The sequence below is a fragment of the Pseudopipra pipra genome, chromosome 16 (genome assembly GCF_036250125.1).
Source record: "Pseudopipra pipra isolate bDixPip1 chromosome 16, bDixPip1.hap1, whole genome shotgun sequence".
NCBI lineage: Eukaryota > Metazoa > Chordata > Aves > Passeriformes > Pipridae > Pseudopipra > Pseudopipra pipra.
In genome coordinates, this window is record NC_087564.1 from 4,336,591 (window position 1) to 4,353,457 (window position 16,867).

Genomic DNA, 16,867 nt, shown 5'->3' on the forward strand with positions numbered 1-16,867 from the left:
CTTACTCACTGTTACCCTTTTCCCCTGTGCTCTCTGAAAAAAGTTATTCTGCATTATCTTTTTTACTTTTGAGGACACCCTTCTTTTGGAACGAGATTGTTTTTTTAAAATGAAAACTGAATTTGGCTTTGTACGGAACCTTCCAAAAAAGAGAGGTGGCTGGAGAATTCATTTTGTGTGATTGCAGGAGCAAATGATGTGAGTCAAGTGGCCTGGTCAGATAATTAAGCTACAACAGAGAAAGCTTGCAGAGTCAGTCAGTTGTGATTATCAGTCCAGTGTGGTTGCATGTCTGATTCCTTCTGAAAAATCTGAAGTGGCTGCTTTTATTATCATTAATTGGGGACTGCCAGCAACAAATCTGGGAGAATTATACTGCTACTTTAAAACCTTTCAATATATTTTGGTTGGAATATAAGTTTAATGATGAATTGAGGCCTGTTTGTTGCTCTGCCCACCCCTATGAATTGAAAGGTTTGTTAGAATAATTCCTGTTATGTGTGTGTGCCCTGTTTCTGAATCTTGATGTAGGCTGTCAGTGACAGTATGGCTAAAAGTGTGTATTCTTTAGGGTTGTCTGTATCTTTCGAGTTGTTTTTTCTTTTTCTTTTTTTTTTCTTTATTATGTGGTTTACTTAGAAGTTTAATCATTTTAAAACCATCTCCAGAGCATCTAGGAAAGTTCCTTTAACAGTGAAGCATTAAGTTGCTTAAAGTGCCTTGCAGAACTAAACCTTGGATACATTTCTGAAATATTTCCCCTGCTAAGCAAGAGGGATGTCATGAAATGAAACAAAAAAGGAAAGAATATTTCATTTGAATGGAAGGATAAAGTACATTTAATCTAAAACAGGCCAGTTCAATATCGGCAGTTTACTCGTGGCATTCAGCAATTTTAAAATAGAAATCTTATTGATATTAACTCTGCCACATGGAGGAGGAATTAATCCCCTGGAAATGCACACGTGTTACTGTACATTGTAGCTATCCCAAAGCCAAAACTATGGAAGTTTAAGGTGTTTTTTAACTTTGAACACAAAAATGTTTTAAAACAAAAATGTTCATTTTCCAGCAACTTGCATAGTAGCATTTCCAGTGTTTTTTTGAACAGCTATTAATGTAGTCAAGCTGTGTTTTTTCTTCTTCTGTGTGTAATCATCTGCTCAGTGGTGCACTCCATAACTAGTAGCAGGAGACAGAGGAGTGGCCTGCTGTGATTGATGGGGCGAGGCCCTGCAAACTGAAGGAGTCCCATCTGGATCAGGTTTTGGGAGCAGTCAGATGTTGAGAGGGAGGTCAGCAAGCCCTGCATTGGCTCCCCCTCCTTCACCACCCCAACCATCCCCACCCGTGCACACACTGCATCGCTCACACGCCCTCACCCCGTAACTGGTGCTGGCTTTGGGCAGATGCTGCATGGCCTGGGACTAGAGCAGCTGCCAAGTTTATGGAGAATAAAGGGAGCAGGATGGTACAGCAGGTATTTGCTCTTTTCTTTTCACTTGAAACTCTTGATTTTAGTCAAGCCAGGGCAGTTCTTATAACCAGCTGCACCACTGCATGCAAGAACTTCTAATACACGTTCTGTTGCTTAAGTCTGAAGGAGGGCAAGCTACGGTGGGGATCGTGTCTCTGCTGGGCTTGAAATATGGAACTGAGCCATTCTTACAACCAGCAGGTTCGCAGAGTAATGTTGCATTTTTCTTCTTTGTTTCCCTGCCCCGAGGATACGATGCAGTTTGGCTCATTTAACTACAGTACAGGAGGCTTTCTCTAAATGTGAAGTACCTCTTGCCAGAGAAACGAAATGCACCAAACGGAAAATAGAGTAAAGCAAACAATAAGCTGCCAGTTCGACTTTAAAATGCAGGCAGGCAGGAAGGTTTTCATTGAATACGTTTTTATGCTGCAAATGTGTTTTTGAAAAAGGAACGCTGCATAAGTAATGTTTTCTGGGCTCTCTCTTTTGTGTACAAACAAAACAAGCTTGCTTTATTATGTTTTGACACTTTTCATGCGTTTCTTAATTATGAAATCCTTTCAGAGCAGAAGATGCTGAAAAGGCATGTTGAGATCTGAGATACTAGGAGCAGTTTAAATTTGAAGCTTTTCTTCACATGTAGTAATATAGATGGGATAGGAGAGCCTTCACTTACCTACATCGCTGGAATCCTTTTTTTTGTTTTGGTTCTTTAGAGTTCAACGTTTAACCAGAAGGCAATAAATTTGATTTTATACACTGCCACGTAAAGCATAGTTTTCAGTTGAAATGTGGTTTTCATTAAGACTCAGGCCAGAACATTTAGCAGAGCCTGACTGTCTGCCATCCTTTGTTCTTCTTGCCGTTGCCAACAACCACTTTTTTAAAAAAAGCCATGAACAAAATGAGCATTAAGGGGTCATTCAATCTTAAAGGTACTTGGAACTGAGTCTGAAGGGACAACTTCTGGTTAGCCTCTCATGTCTAGGTGGTATTAAGCAAGGTCTGTGTAGTGTCACACACGGCTTTGAAATTACTCTAATACCTGAGTTCATAGGCTAATTTAGGGTCAATATTTCCTGTTGCTTTTAGGGCCATTTCATATTTTCAACTTAATGCATTAGAACTATTATTTTTTCTTATTCATTTTAGTTCACTATGTTTTAAAGAGTGTGATAAAGGGAAATTTTAGGTGATTCTATTTAAAGAATTTTTGGTTCTTTAAATTTGATTCAAGTGTATCTGACTAGTCTGGAGTTTCCATCAACCACATGTACATATAAATGCCTGATAGTTGACACTGCATCATTCTTGATATAAATTCATATTCTAAAAAATAACCTTTGACTATTTTTACCCAAATAAGTACTAAAGAGCAGGTTTATACAAACATGCTTTTATACTACATTGTAATACTGTGTCTGAATTAATTGTGAATAATAAATTCAGACTATTTTTAAAGTCTAGGAAAGGTTTCAGTAGTCACTGGTTTTAAGAGATCTCAGGTTTATTGTTGCTACCATTTTAAACTTAGGGCCTACAGTAACATGCAAAAGTTTAATTTCTTTAATGTCCCCATCCTCCAAACAATTTATTGAACATGCAATGACTGCCCTGATAATCTTGTGTGCCAGTTTGCTGCTCTAAGCATGGTGGGGTTGGTTTATTTAATGGCAAGGTTGTAAATCCTAGAGTATGTACAAGTTACTAAAAAAAAATAGACAAATAAATCCCTGACCCTTCATTGTTTACTTATTAATGAGGTCTCAGTTATAAATAAATGAGTCAGACCTCAGCTGAACAAGTCTAATGAAAGAGGCAGAAGAGTCTCAGCACGGTGAAGGTGATTGAATTACCAGTGCAATTTGCCATTTTATTACAAGTCTAAAAAGTTTGGAGTTGCTGGTAAAAAATAATATAAAAGTTCAACCCTCTTAATTAAATATTAACTGTAATTAGCACTAAGTGTGGATGCTTTGAATATTAATTAGGGTCCTTGTGGACCTGCTGTCAAGGTTAATGAAGAACAGTGGGGGTCTCGGCAACATCTGGTTTAGGACTCCAGGTAGTACAAAAACCTTTAGATCAAATGCACCTGGACATTAGCCCTTGGTCCCTTTGTTGCCATTATTGTTCTTTTTTAACAGCTGCTGACTCTAATGCCATGTTTAACATCTGACATGAAGGAATAGCTTAAGGACCAGCAGTAACCAGCTCCTGTGTTTCAAAGCCAGCCCAGGGAAAATGCTTATACAGGCAGAATTCAGATATGCTTTTGTTCATTCCTGCCACTTGCTGAAGTCCTTCCTGAAACAGCTGATTAAAATAAGGTCGACTGCCTCCTCCACAAGTTTTAAAAATACTTCTTTAACATTTAATGAATGTCTCTGGTGTAATCCAGTCATTGCTGGGTTTTGCTTCCTCTTCATTTTTTTTTTTTTTAAACTCTGAACATATTAGGTAAAAGAAATAAGAAATGAACTTTAGCATTTTAATATAAGATGATAGAAGTACACATTTACAAGAGTTTTTAACCTCCACAGAAGTTTAACAGGGCCAGTTTCAGTGCAGCATTAACCTTGGAATGATTGTAGATATATAGAAACAAAAGTCACTTAACCCTGTGAAGTCAGAAAATGCTGCTGTTTTAATTTTAAAGATGTTTAAATCAAGCAACACAAACTACTTGCTCAAGGCCTCCAGAAGCAAAGATGGGATTAGAATTAGGGAGGGTTTGATTGCTGATAGAAAGTTTTAAGTTTTTAGGACACACTGACCACCTTTTACACAAGAAAATTTAGTTTTCTCTTCTAAGCCTGAAATCTACCAAGACTTAATCCTGTGCAATTTTTTAAAAGCTCTTGAGTTTAGGACCAGTTCAGGTCAGAGAACTGATGTCTGAATTAGTCGAAATTGGCTGGAAATGTCCTTACACACAAAGTGAAAAAGATTGTCTTTTATCCATCCTATTCAACCTATTTTGAAATTAGGAAATCAAGGACTGATGAGTACAAATAAACAAAATCCCTGCATTAGTCCTGTGCTTGTACATGCTTTGGTGGGAGAATAACAGAGTAGTTTAAAAGCTAATTAATTTTTTACTTAAATAAGCATTTTTGCATTACTTGATATTTAGAGGGATAATTTTATCTTGTAAATTGGCCCTGAGGTTGGGATAGTCCCTGGACTAATGGCCTCTATTGCTGTCTCATGCAACGTTGTGTTTTGGACATCTTTCATATAAGGTCTTAAAGATTGTTGTGTACATTTCCTTCCCTAGAATTATTGCTTTTTGGTATGAGCAAAGCATTTAGTCAGAAGTTTTCTAATTGACTAATTAACACGCTTGGCTATTCTTTATCATATCAAACAGAAAGATGGATCTATCCATAAAGAGATGAGAAGATTTGTTTTTAATTGTATAGGCTTATTGTGATATGCAAATAAAATACTATTGTCTACAAATTTAAAACCTTTACAGTTCTTAAATCTATTTCTTTTGACAGTCTGCAGCATTGAATTTTTCTTTTATTTGAATTGAATATTTCTTGTTTAAGATTTTGAACTGAAACATGTTTAGATTCAAATTTTTAATATTTTGACTGGGTCTCATTATTATTTTGCATTTGTGGCATGCAAAAACTCTACAGAGTTCCTCAGAGTATTCTGAATATCTCAGAGCATTAGTTCATATAAGTATTTTCAGTGCACAACCCAAATCCTGCCCTGTGTGTTAGATTGCATATATTGTGTTCTGCAAATGGTAAGTCAGAGTGGATCACAGACAGTGAGCTAATCTGAGCAGAGCTCTGTACTGGCAGTTGTGCTCAGTAGCCTTTGGAATAAAGTGGCTTTGTCCCTCTCCCCTGTCCGAGTCGAAGCATTAATTCAGGCAGATTCCACTGACCTTTCCTGGTTAAAGAATCATCTACAACTATCCAGTGAACAGCAGACTTGTTTGTCTAATTAGAATATTATTTAATAGGTTTAGCAAAATGCATTTAGTTCAGATAAGAAATATTCTCCTTAAGAAACAGCCCTTGTGCCCTTTTCAGGCCAGCAATCTTAGCAGAACTGTCATCACTCCGTGTTACCTGTGCGGGACCTTCGCTTATCTAATCTCACGCCACGTTTCTTCTCCCTTTTCTTTCCCTTTGATTTTTTTTTTGTTACAGGGTAATCAGGAAGCTACAGCACCTCCTGACACAATGGCACAGCCTTATGCCTCAGCCCAGTTCGCTCCACCTCAGAATGGTATCCCTGCAGAATACACAGCCCCACATCCGCATCCAGCTCCAGACTACACAGGCCAAACCACTGTTCCAGAGCACACGTTAAACATGTACCCTCCTGCTCAGACACACTCTGAACAGAGTGCAGCTGACACAAATGCACAAACTGTCTCCGGCACAGCCACAGTAAGTCGAGGTTACAGCTCTTTTCAAGCACTTTGTTTCAAGTTACATATGTTTTTGTCAATGATTTTTATTGTTCTGTTACACTTAATGCTTTTACACTTCATTTGTGTTAGGATTAGTCACCATGTTAAGCTTAAAAGTCTTGTCAAAGTTTATCCTTGAACTTGGAGGATGTATTTTCACTGGGTTTGGAGCCTCTCATGAAGTGTCAGAGCTTTGTAGAATCTGTGGTTTCTTTTTCAGCAGTATTAGACAAAATGATTAATAGCCAGCCCATGAATCATATCATAAAGTTTAATTAAGTCCAATATGGAAATATACAAATGAGTGTTTGTAGGCATTCATTTGCAGGGGAAAAGAAAACAACAAAAAAACCCCAAACTAGACTCATTTTGGTTATTTTTAATGGCCTCTGTGCTTTTGACACTTGCAAGTAGTTTTTAATAAAAGTGTTCATGGAATGACATTGCACTAAAATTACCGTGTGAATGAGTATTGTGAAGAACATGCCTGTAATACTGTATTTTCTAGAGAGCTTGTTTGTGCAACCATTACCCGAGCTGTGTGGTGGTCCGTGCTCAACAGAGCAGAAATGATCGACTTTCCTCCTGTTTGATTTATATATAAAGTTCTGAAGTGTCATGAATTATGCAAGAGACTCCTTGGATGGCTCTACCTTGTAATTTAAGTCACAGATTTCATACGTTGATAGTTTAGTGCTTCTGTCTTAATTCTAGAGTGGGACACAATATATCCAGTGCCAACAGCTGGCGGATTTCTGAGCCATCAGCCACCTGTGTTACCTGTGTAGGATGGAGCACAGGACAGGCAGCTGGAGCATGTGCTCCAAGCATCTTTCCTAGCTGTCCTCATCCTTGCCCCAGCCATGCTCCATGCCTCATCTGACCTCCCCTTCCTCCCCTGGCACATATCCAGCCTAAAAGGTTCCATGCATCAGGGCAAGAGGAAAGGGAAAACACGTTCCCTTAAAGGAGTTGTTCTGAACATTTATGTTTATTGCCATACCACTAATTTCTTTATATGGGTATGAATGAGAAAGAAAATCATAGAAGAATACTCCTTGCTATTACTGTGGATATATCCTTGTGAATTAATTACACATTTTTTTGGTTTGTGCAGTAAAATGTTTCGGTCCTTTTAGTTTTGACCTGGTAACCTTTTATTGCCCTGAGTGGCCCTTTGCTCTAATAATATGAGAAAGCTTAAATTCAAGAGCCTCTTATTAACTTATATCTCATAGCATTCTTTGCAGCTCTACAGTCCCCTCTTATACATCTCTTTACTAAGTTAAATTCCAGGGATTTTTCCCATCTTTTAAAATTTTCTTCCATCATCATTTTTGGTTGTTGTCAAACTCTCGTCAAATACCACCATCGTTGATTTAGAACAGGAATCCCAAGCTGAATAGATAATCCAGAAGAGATTGGATATTGACTGAAAAGATAGTCTTTCCTGCTGTCCCTGTCTCATCCTTTTTATGTTCTACAATTTTCCTTGTATTTTTGACCACTGCTGCACCCTGAACAGTCCACTCGGATGCCTTTTCATGTTTGGAAACTGTTGCTGTTCAGATCCGAAGTGAAAACAGTGACAGTGCTAAAATCAATGGTAAAAGACCCATCGATGGCACTGGGACAGGAGCTCATCCCTCATCATTTATTGCTTTCAATTGATTGTGTTTCCTCACCCTGTTTTGATTTTTCAGTTTGAAGAAGAGTCAGTCACTTTATCAGAGAAGTCAGGAATGTGTTTCCCCAGCATTTTCCATAGCAAAGGCTGGTGAAAAGATGTAGTTTGGATTGTCTGCAATGCCCTTATCTTCTTCAAGTGCTCTTTTCAATCCCAGCTAGCAAATCCAATGATTTCCTGCAAAGTTTCCAGTTTCTGATATGCTAATAGGCTTTATTGTTATTTGATTTTGTGTTCTTTGCTGTCTGTTCTTATTTTCTTTTTGCTTTCCTAGTATCCAACTTGTATTTTACCTGTCAGACACCTTTTCCCTTCTGTTTCCCCTTGAATTTCCATTCTCTGAAAGGTAACACTTGAATTCCAATAACCTGTTGTATTCAGGGAATATAGTATTTGCTCTTTTTATTATGGATCCTTTTTTTGCATTCCTGTTTTCTTTCTTACAGAGGAACAGACAGAACATTTCAAAGTAGCTCCCATGCTGTTTATAAGGAATTAGATTTCCTTCCTTTTGACTTTAGGGTGTATTTGAGAAAGTTTTAGTTTGGTTTGGTTTTTAAAAAGATATTTCTTTCCAAACTGCAATGTTATATTGAAAGTTGTGGATGCTCTCCCTCGAGAACAACACAATGAAAAGAGAGGTTTACAGGATGTGTGTGTATCTCTGTGGAGCTGCACTGACATTTAACACGTTGCTCACCAGTTAGTTTTACAAACTTAACTTTTGTTTGCAAAATTTAATGAGGGGGACCTAGATTTAAAATCCTTTATGCTGGGATTTTAGCCATGGCACTTGGCAAACTGTGGGGACATTATAAATAGGTATATGCAGATGGATCCCAGGCAGATTTGGGATGTTATGAGGGTCCAGCTGTGTGCATCTCTCTGTAGGTTTAATAATACAAGTTTTTATTGTGAAATAGAGCTTCAATAGCACTGTGTCAACACTGTAACTCCATGTGGTCTTTATTGTTGAAGGAGAAAAATGTTGTTTCTTTCCAGTTCCTGCTAGCTTTGAGAATAGTTGATTTCCACTCGAAGAGTTTTAAGTGGAATTGATATGGGGACGTAGTGGCATTTGTTTGGTAGGTTTCAATGTTTCTACTTAGTTTCCTTTCAGTAAGCTGTTTATTACATGCATTTGAAAGAAGAATAATCAATTGACCAGTCATTCACAAGAAGAAAACTGTTGTGATTAATGTAGATCAGACAGGCTGCTGGAGGCAAGACCAGTTTTTGAATTTTCTTACTTGAGTGCAATTTTATGTCCATGTGAGGCTGGATATACCACTAAAAATGGATCTTAAGCTTTTGAAATGTGAACCTAACAAACTGCAGTCTAATTATCTAATTTGTAGAATTAATACCAGGAGTCACTTAACTTCCTCCATGAAGGACTGAATCCATGCTGAGGTGAAACATGGCCCTGGCTTTGTCTGTATGTCCCAGTTTCTCTCTTCTTGTCTGAAAGAATCCCACACTGCAGCCAGAGCTATCACTGGGTCTTATGCAGCCTAAACCCCAGTAAAGATAGAAATAATAAAAATAAAAAGGTTCTTTTGAATCCTTAACTGCAACACAGGGTGTGATCCTGGCCCAGTTGGAACCACCAGTATTCCCAGTTGCTGCAAACTGAACAAGATTGCAATCATCTGATTTATTATGGGTTTGCAATTTTTTTGCACAGTGCTCTTGTAATTCATGTTCAAAAACACTTCACATGCTCTTGGATGTGCTCTTACACTTCTAAAAAGTGTATTTCTCAATTAAAATGCTTTAATCTGTTATTTTGATAAAATAGTGTGGCACTGTATTCTGTTAGGGTAAGCTACTCAACACAAGAGGTGCTTAGATTTTATGTGTAGGGATGGCTAACTCTGTATTTTGATGCCATGGAACAGGAGAAAAAGTACAGGAAATGGGTAGTAAGTGATTAAAGACAGGATGATTTAGCTGAAATAATATAAAATCATCTGTAGGTAATAAAATACTGTCAGAAGTTACTTTTAGTCTTCTCTGAACAATATGGTTTTCATCTTTTTAGATCCATATGTTTGTTTAACTTTGACCAAGGAAGAAATGTGTCCAAGTATATGCATAATCAATAATCATCCAGCACTGGGTTACTTAAGTGCTGGTAGAATTTTGAAGTTGTGTAGCATCAGACATGCTTTTAGGCATCAATAAAAATAATAAATGGCTCCTTCCTAGGAGGATGGATCAATGATGAGTGTGTCACAAAGATATGCTAAAATTAACATGTCTAATGATTTTGTGGAGTGATTTTGAGTGTTACATTAAATAGTTACATGTAATAAAGTACTTTTAAGATATTTGATCATTTCATGAAATAGGAAATCACCTTTTACCTGTGAACAGACAGAGATGCAAACCTGTTGTATATAAACAGTTCAGAGAATGAAACATTCAATTTTTGCCTGTGGTTTTTCATGCCCAACTTCTGTTAATGTCAGCAGAGCTGTGCTTTTAATTAAAAAGGGCATTAGCTGGGCATGTGTAAGGGAGCAGGTAATAGTAAAGTGAATGTTTCTCTACTGTTTCCTGTTCTAAGTGGGTTATATGAATAATGGAAGTAAATGCTCTTTGTTTTATGTGTGTGTATAAAAAAATGTGCTGCTCTAAACTTAGTTCTGCTTTGGCGTAAGAGAAAACTTGAGGTCACTGTGTTTGTTCTTTGGACTTGGGAAGCTGAACAGCCTTGGTGGGATGTGTGCTGGGCCAGGAGCTGTTGAGGGGAAAAGGCAGCTTTGACCTGGAGGAGTGTTGGGGATCAGTGCACGGTGCTTTCCTGTCCAAGGTGGTTCAGAATCAGGGTGGAAATAATTCATATAATAGATAGGATGTCTGTTGTTCCAGCTGCCCTGCTTTACCTTGAAACATTGTATATTCTTTGACATCTAATGGTCTGTAAGTTTAATGTTTTCTTGGTGTTAATTTGTGCATTTTTAAGTCATGTTGCAAAGGCCATTTCTTCATCTAAGGTTTTGTGAAGGCTCTGGACTGCAAAATTATGTACCATGTCGAGCTTGCTTGTTTTGGAGAAGTGAAACATATACAACCTGCCTTTGGGTGTTTGTTGAGGTTTTTTGTGGGTGGTTTTTTTTTCCTGGTAACAATTTTGCTGATGCCTTCTTTAATTTGGGTAAGAAATCTGAGAGTAGGAAGCATTTATAGTGAAGTGCTTTAGTGCATTGCTAAGCCTGCAGGTGGGTAGGTTATTGCTACAGTTTTCTGGGGCATATTTCTACTTTTTATTAGCCCTTTTTCCTGCTCTATTCTTTATGTAAGTTATTGGTATAAGTGATTTTTTTTTTCTCCCCTTCTTTCTTTTCTCCCTTAGTTCATCTCCTCTTTCTCTCCTACTATTTTATTCATGGTCTCCCCATCTCCTGGGGGTGTGGGATACATTAGTTTGCTGAAATTCTCTTCCGTATTAAACAATGGGCTGTATCCTACTAGGTTTACAGATGTCCATCAGCTGTTCCTACAGCAGCGTGGCACCGAAGTAGAGATGTTTAAAACTGAGTTCTCTGCAATTTGCTGGCTCATGGTGTAGCTGTGGTTGTGCTCGTTAGCCTGGAGGTAAAACTTTGAAGCCCAACGTGCCAAGTGTCTGCATGGTGGGTGGGACACTTCTCAGTGCTGCTGAGCTCAGCTGCTGTTCTCCCTGTCTCTGAATGTTCTGCTCTTGCCTGGGAGGTTTTCATGGTGCACCTGGAACTGCCTCTGGTGGCTTGGGAAGGAGTGATTTGGTTGCTTCTGGGTGTAGTTCTGGCTGGCAGGCAGCAGAGCAGAGTTTCAGGACAGATAACCACACCAGTCCTCTCTCTAAATAGTGCCACTCTGAGGCCTCTGCTCCCCCTGCAGAGGAATTAGGAACTTTTCACCACAGAGCCTTTCAAATCACATTTCCCCATGGATATTTTTGTTCCCAACTGGTATCAATGACCCAGTTTTTACTCTTATTTCAATTCCATCTTTTGTCTATAGATGTTTGCCACCAGGATGGCAGATAGTTGCTAATGCTTTGACAACTCTTAGAGCAGTGTTTATTCATCTAAATCATACCCTGCTGGTGCAGGCTATTGTGCCAGCGTGGTGTGCTGTCTCATTTATACCACCTATTGTATTTGGTCCCAACTGCTACCTGAAGAAAACATTTCAGGGAGCTCATTTCAAGACCCTGAGTGCTTCAAGAGCTGCAGAAGCAAGGAACCTGGTCCAGCTCCTACTCCATAGTGAAGAGATCAAAACTGACATCCCAAATAGAGAACATAATGCTGTGCTGGTGTGGGGAGGCACAGTAATGACTTGTGATCATAGGCATTATTGCTGCTGAGAGGCTTCCTTGCTGAGAGAGACCCGTGTGTCAACTTTGTGACTGTGTCCCACGTGTGTCCCTTTGCTTGTGCTAAGGAATAGCAGGAACATATTGCTCACTTCAGCCTCTGTGTGTGTCAGTGCAACCTCAAAAATAGATTCTCCTCAAGGATACCCAGAACCTGAAAGTGGCTGTTTTCTGTGGTGCTGTTTATAAAGTGCCTGTTTGTATACATCGCTGTTTTGCCTGGTAAGATAACCACCCTTTTTTTCCTGTGGTGTTGAGTTAAACTGAGGCTTTTTGATGCTGTGAGTGGGTGTGAGGACAGCAGCTACCCTGGCAGACAACTGCAGATCACAGTATCTGGGGTTCTCCTGAGGTCTCTGTATCTGATCTTTAAGATTTAGGTATCACCTCAGCTTCTTTTTCTTTCTGATTCTCATAGCAAGAAAGGATTGCAAGTGTGACATTGAAACAGAAGACAGAAAAATTGTAATTATAAAATTATAATTCTGGTTAATTCTGGGGGGTTTTGTCTTGTTCAGTTTTCTTTCTTATGTATTTATTTTAATATGAACTTCCTTTCCTGATTTTTGCATGCTTGAAATTGGTGAAGTGATAAAGCTGAAGCTCCTCCCCCAGTCCAACAAAACCCCACCAACCAAGGATAAAGAATGCAATTATGCTCTGTCATCTTTAGTCATGTTTGCTCAAATAAATTAGCTGAATGCCATTGATTACCCTTCTGAATGTTCACTGTAGGGCAGACTAACAGTTCTTAGACCACTTCAGCAGGTAATTCCAGCCAACTCTAAGGCAGGTCTGAAACACAAAACATTGCAGAGGTATTTTCAATCACATTGTCAACCAGAGACATGTTACTCCAACTTGGAAAGTTTCTTCTAATAAACATTACCAATTATTTTCTGATCTGCCAAGTTTAATTGACCAATTAAACAATTTAAGATGTTCTTCCTGCTTGTCCCTGAGAGAGCTGAGACAATACTGTTTCTTTGAGTTTTCTTGTATTTTGTGTTGTCTCTTGGGCTCTTTACTCCTCCATACCAATTCTTTTACGTGTTACATTATTGACTTTTTCTTCTCCCTGTGCAGTCTAAGTAGCCACGGCATCCAAATGCTTTGGCTGTGCTTTGGGTTCTGATCTATTGAGAAAAACATTTGTTACACATTTTGCTGAATACACTGAGCATAAATTTCAAAGGGGATGTCATTATGATGAAATAGCTAATTACAACTTTATGTTTGACCTTCTGCATCTTTGCTCCCCATTTCAACACAGTAATTAACATTGATCCTTACGAGGGGGGGGGATTTTTTTTGGTGAAAATTAGCTCTCATTTTCACTAAATGCATGAGTGGTTGTGTTAGGTTAGGTAAGACTAATGATGTTTTCCATTCTCTTGTAATTGGCATGCAAATAATAGTTAATGGCTTGCAACTTTATCAGAAGTTGTCCATTCCTCCACTCACCAACTCTTTGTAATTCCAATATGAACTTGTGTATTGCCTGGGGTACCTTGTGTAAGGCCTGAGCACAAACTGCTTGTAACTTCTTGGTAAATCAGCAACATCCTTAAGTTCTTGTCTGCAAGAAACTTGCTCTCTATTAGAGAGCTCAGAATGGTCTACCTGTAGCACAGGTAGATGGAAAACTGGCAAGGTTTGTAGTGAAAAGCCATGAAAATCATTCAGAAAGGCATCCTCTCTTCTTCCTTAAATCATGACTGAATTTCTGTTCACATAACAGTCTGTGCCTGGAGATAAACTTACTCTCCTGCATGAGAGTGGGTCTTAACTAAGGATGACTTATTGGGTTATTACCCCCCCAACCCTGAAAATATTCTTTTTAATCGTGTTTATACTCTCAAGTTTCCGTTCCTCTCCCACACAGCCATTTCTTCAGTTTTCCCCACACCCTGCTACCCACAGAATTACTTTAATTAACCGTAACTCATGTGTGGCTTGCTTACCATACCTCCCTTCTAGGGTCAGTGTGAAAGAGCAGCTCGATTCAGACGTTTAACTTTGCTATCTATCACTTTTAGAAAGACAGTAACGAGACGTGCTGCTCTGTCTTGGCTGAATCTGCCAGCAGGTGAATCCATCTGGAAGTCTGAAGCTGCTTTATGGTCTACCAGTGACTTGACAGGGTGAAGCAGACAGAGGACAATTTTCTCATTCACTGGATATGCTTTCAGGAAAGGGTTAGAAGTTCTTCTTTTCAGGCTTGGCCAGCAAAACAATTAGACTGAACTCTAATAGTCCAGCGTGCACCTCGTGCTGTATTTGGTCGTTCTGTGATATGCAGAAAGAATTGGTTGGTTGTTTTAAATTGCACAGATCTAGATATTAGATGGCCAATAATTTATTAATGAATTGGAGAAATTCCAGAAGAAGGGATGAGTCTGTAACCAAGCCCCACACAGCCGCTCACGAGCTCTTTCACTTCCCCCACTAGCTTTTTACCTGAGTGATTAAAGACAGACATTAAGTTACTTTGTTGGCTCTGCAGTGATAGAGAGTAAGTATTTCCTGATATTTTGAGAGGGGTTTATATACAAATTTAAAATAATTACATATATGCAAAAACTTCCTCTCCTTTTGTAGCCTTTTTGCTTGCTTTTAATCTTTGTGTGCATTTTAGTTGTCTTTCTTTTTGTCTCTACAACACTGTTCCTTACTTATATTCTTTCTTGTTTTCTTCTTATGTTTTCTTTCAATACACCTGCATTGTCTCTACTTTGTTTCTTTCCAGGTTTTGCTCATTCCACTACTCTCTAGTAGTTTCCTTTAATTCCTCCCCCCTCCTAGGAGTTCCAAAGCCAGCTACCACTGATTTTAATGTGGCTTGGAGAGAACGTGGAAAGGAATATATAGCTGATGTGAAGAACATACATGAATTCTCTGCTATTTTTACATCTAAATTGCTGCAACTTGCCAGTTCTAGATGCTTTTTTCAGCTAATACTCCACACAGTTGTGTTGAAGTATCAGCATATTTTGCTGCCTTTTTTTTGATTTAGAAAAACTTCTCGACAGTTTTTGAGACCCCTCAAGTCTTCTGCTATTCCTGCTTATAAAAGGGCTTTTTGCATTTGCTTTTCCAGCAGAGGCCTCTTGAAATCTTGCCCATTGAAACAGTTGCCTCTGATCTATGGAGTCTCACCCCAGAACACAAACTCCAAGGTGTCCTTTTACCATCCACCTGCAGATAGCAGGAGGATGTGTCAGGACTCCCCAGCTCCCTCCCAGCCACAGCCATCGGGTCTGTAAAAACCTGTGAGAAAGAGGAGATAAAAGAGCACCTGTGTGGCAGCTTCTCCCCAGCCTCTGCCTCCAGGTCTAACAACACCTCCAGGTAGGGGAGATGGAGAGCAGGAAACTCCCTCCATGGAACAGAGGAACAGATGTTTGCTATTGAGGATGTCTCAGCCTCTATAAATGAACTGATCTCAGGCTCTGTAGTGAGACTGGCATTGCCTCCCAGCTTCCTCATCCCTTCAGAAGGAAGAATTGCAGGATTTCTCTTGCTGTGCCTTTTTTTTTTTTTTTTTTTTTGCTTTGGATTGTAATTTAAATACTTTTCTTTTATTCTCTGATTTATAAAAGGGAGAAAAAAAAAGGCAGCAGAATGCCTTCTGATTCAATCAGGAGAAGAAAACATCCTTACAGTCATAAAGTCTTTTCTATGCCTGTGGTGTTTTTTTTTTGGTTGCTGTTATAAAAAAATGCGTCAAAAGATGTTCAACTGTTTAATTTCATAAGAACTCACATAAGTTCCAGCTGTTCCAGAATAGCATCTAAATATTTGATTTGAAAACAATATGTGTACCAACTCTGCAACATATTGCAGGCATGATCACCCAGCTACCCAGAAAGATCCGAGTCTGTCTGTGCTAATTAATGTTTGCAGATGAAGCTTCTCCAGCGGCAACTTCAGTTAAAAAAAGATCTTTTGGGTTATAAGAACATGAAGGATATAAAAGACGTCTACAAAACTGAATGGAAACCATGTAAATTTGCTATTTTTAAATTATAATAAGGCTGGGACACCTAATTTTGCTTTTTGTGAGGATGTGATTGATTTTTTTAATATGTTCGTATTACAAAAAAATATTATTGCTGCTATTTTTAAAAGAGATTTATTGCCAAAAATGTAGTTATAAAATGTCAATTTATTTAAAAATATTTGGAAGTATTAATCTTAAAGAAATAAGATATTAAAAAAAGAGATTCTCTGTTTTTTTTTCAGTTATATGGAGGAAAAATTCATGATTTAGGCCAGAGAAATTTGCTTTTAACTTGTGCATTGACTTGAAAATGTAGCAGTTCTGTTGCCTATTTCCTTAGAGTCCTTATTCTTTTAGTTTTAGGGATATGGACGTACTTGAGTTGTGCTGAGAAATATGGTTTCTTGTGAACACATTCCCCTCCCTTTTTTTCCTTTCTTACATAGTTTTCAATTACAATGTTGCCAAATTTAGAGAAACTGATGCCAATTTTCACCTCTGAATATTTATATTTCCTTGTTCTCATACATAAGCTTCTTTTTTTAAAAAAAAAATCTGACAGGGACAGGTGGCAAAACTGTCCCAACCCGGAGCAGCAGAAATAGAGGAGCTTTGTTGTTTATATATTAATGTAACTTTTGACATCTTTTCAATACAGAATATATTCTGGGTTTCTTTTTTTTGCACTATCAAAAGATGATGCACCAGCATCTGAATCACTGATTCTGTTCTGTGCTTTCTAATGGAAAGATCCAGTTCTTTTATCATTTTGTTATTATTGTGCATCAAGAGATGCTTCTGTTTTCAACACAGGTGTGGTTTTTCATTTTCTTGTTATGTTTTTTTTTTTCCTTTTCCAAATACATACTTGTAGGAAAACAAATTTA

General features: G+C 38.3%; 1 protein-coding gene across 45 annotated transcripts in view; it reads left to right on the forward strand.

The window, feature by feature from the left end:
- The window catches only part of RBFOX1 (RNA binding fox-1 homolog 1), a 1,150,020-nt gene that overhangs the window by 1,016,575 nt on the left and 116,578 nt on the right, over positions 1-16,867 (forward strand). For 43 of the 45 annotated variants that reach the window (XM_064672735.1, XM_064672739.1, XM_064672742.1 and 40 more), the window contains one exon: positions 5,656-5,898. The exons of the other annotated variants lie outside the window; for them this stretch is intronic. In XM_064672735.1, the coding sequence (XP_064528805.1) occupies positions 5,656-5,898 (243 nt within the window). The remainder of the gene's footprint in view (positions 1-5,655; positions 5,899-16,867) is intronic. 45 annotated transcript variants of the gene reach the window in all.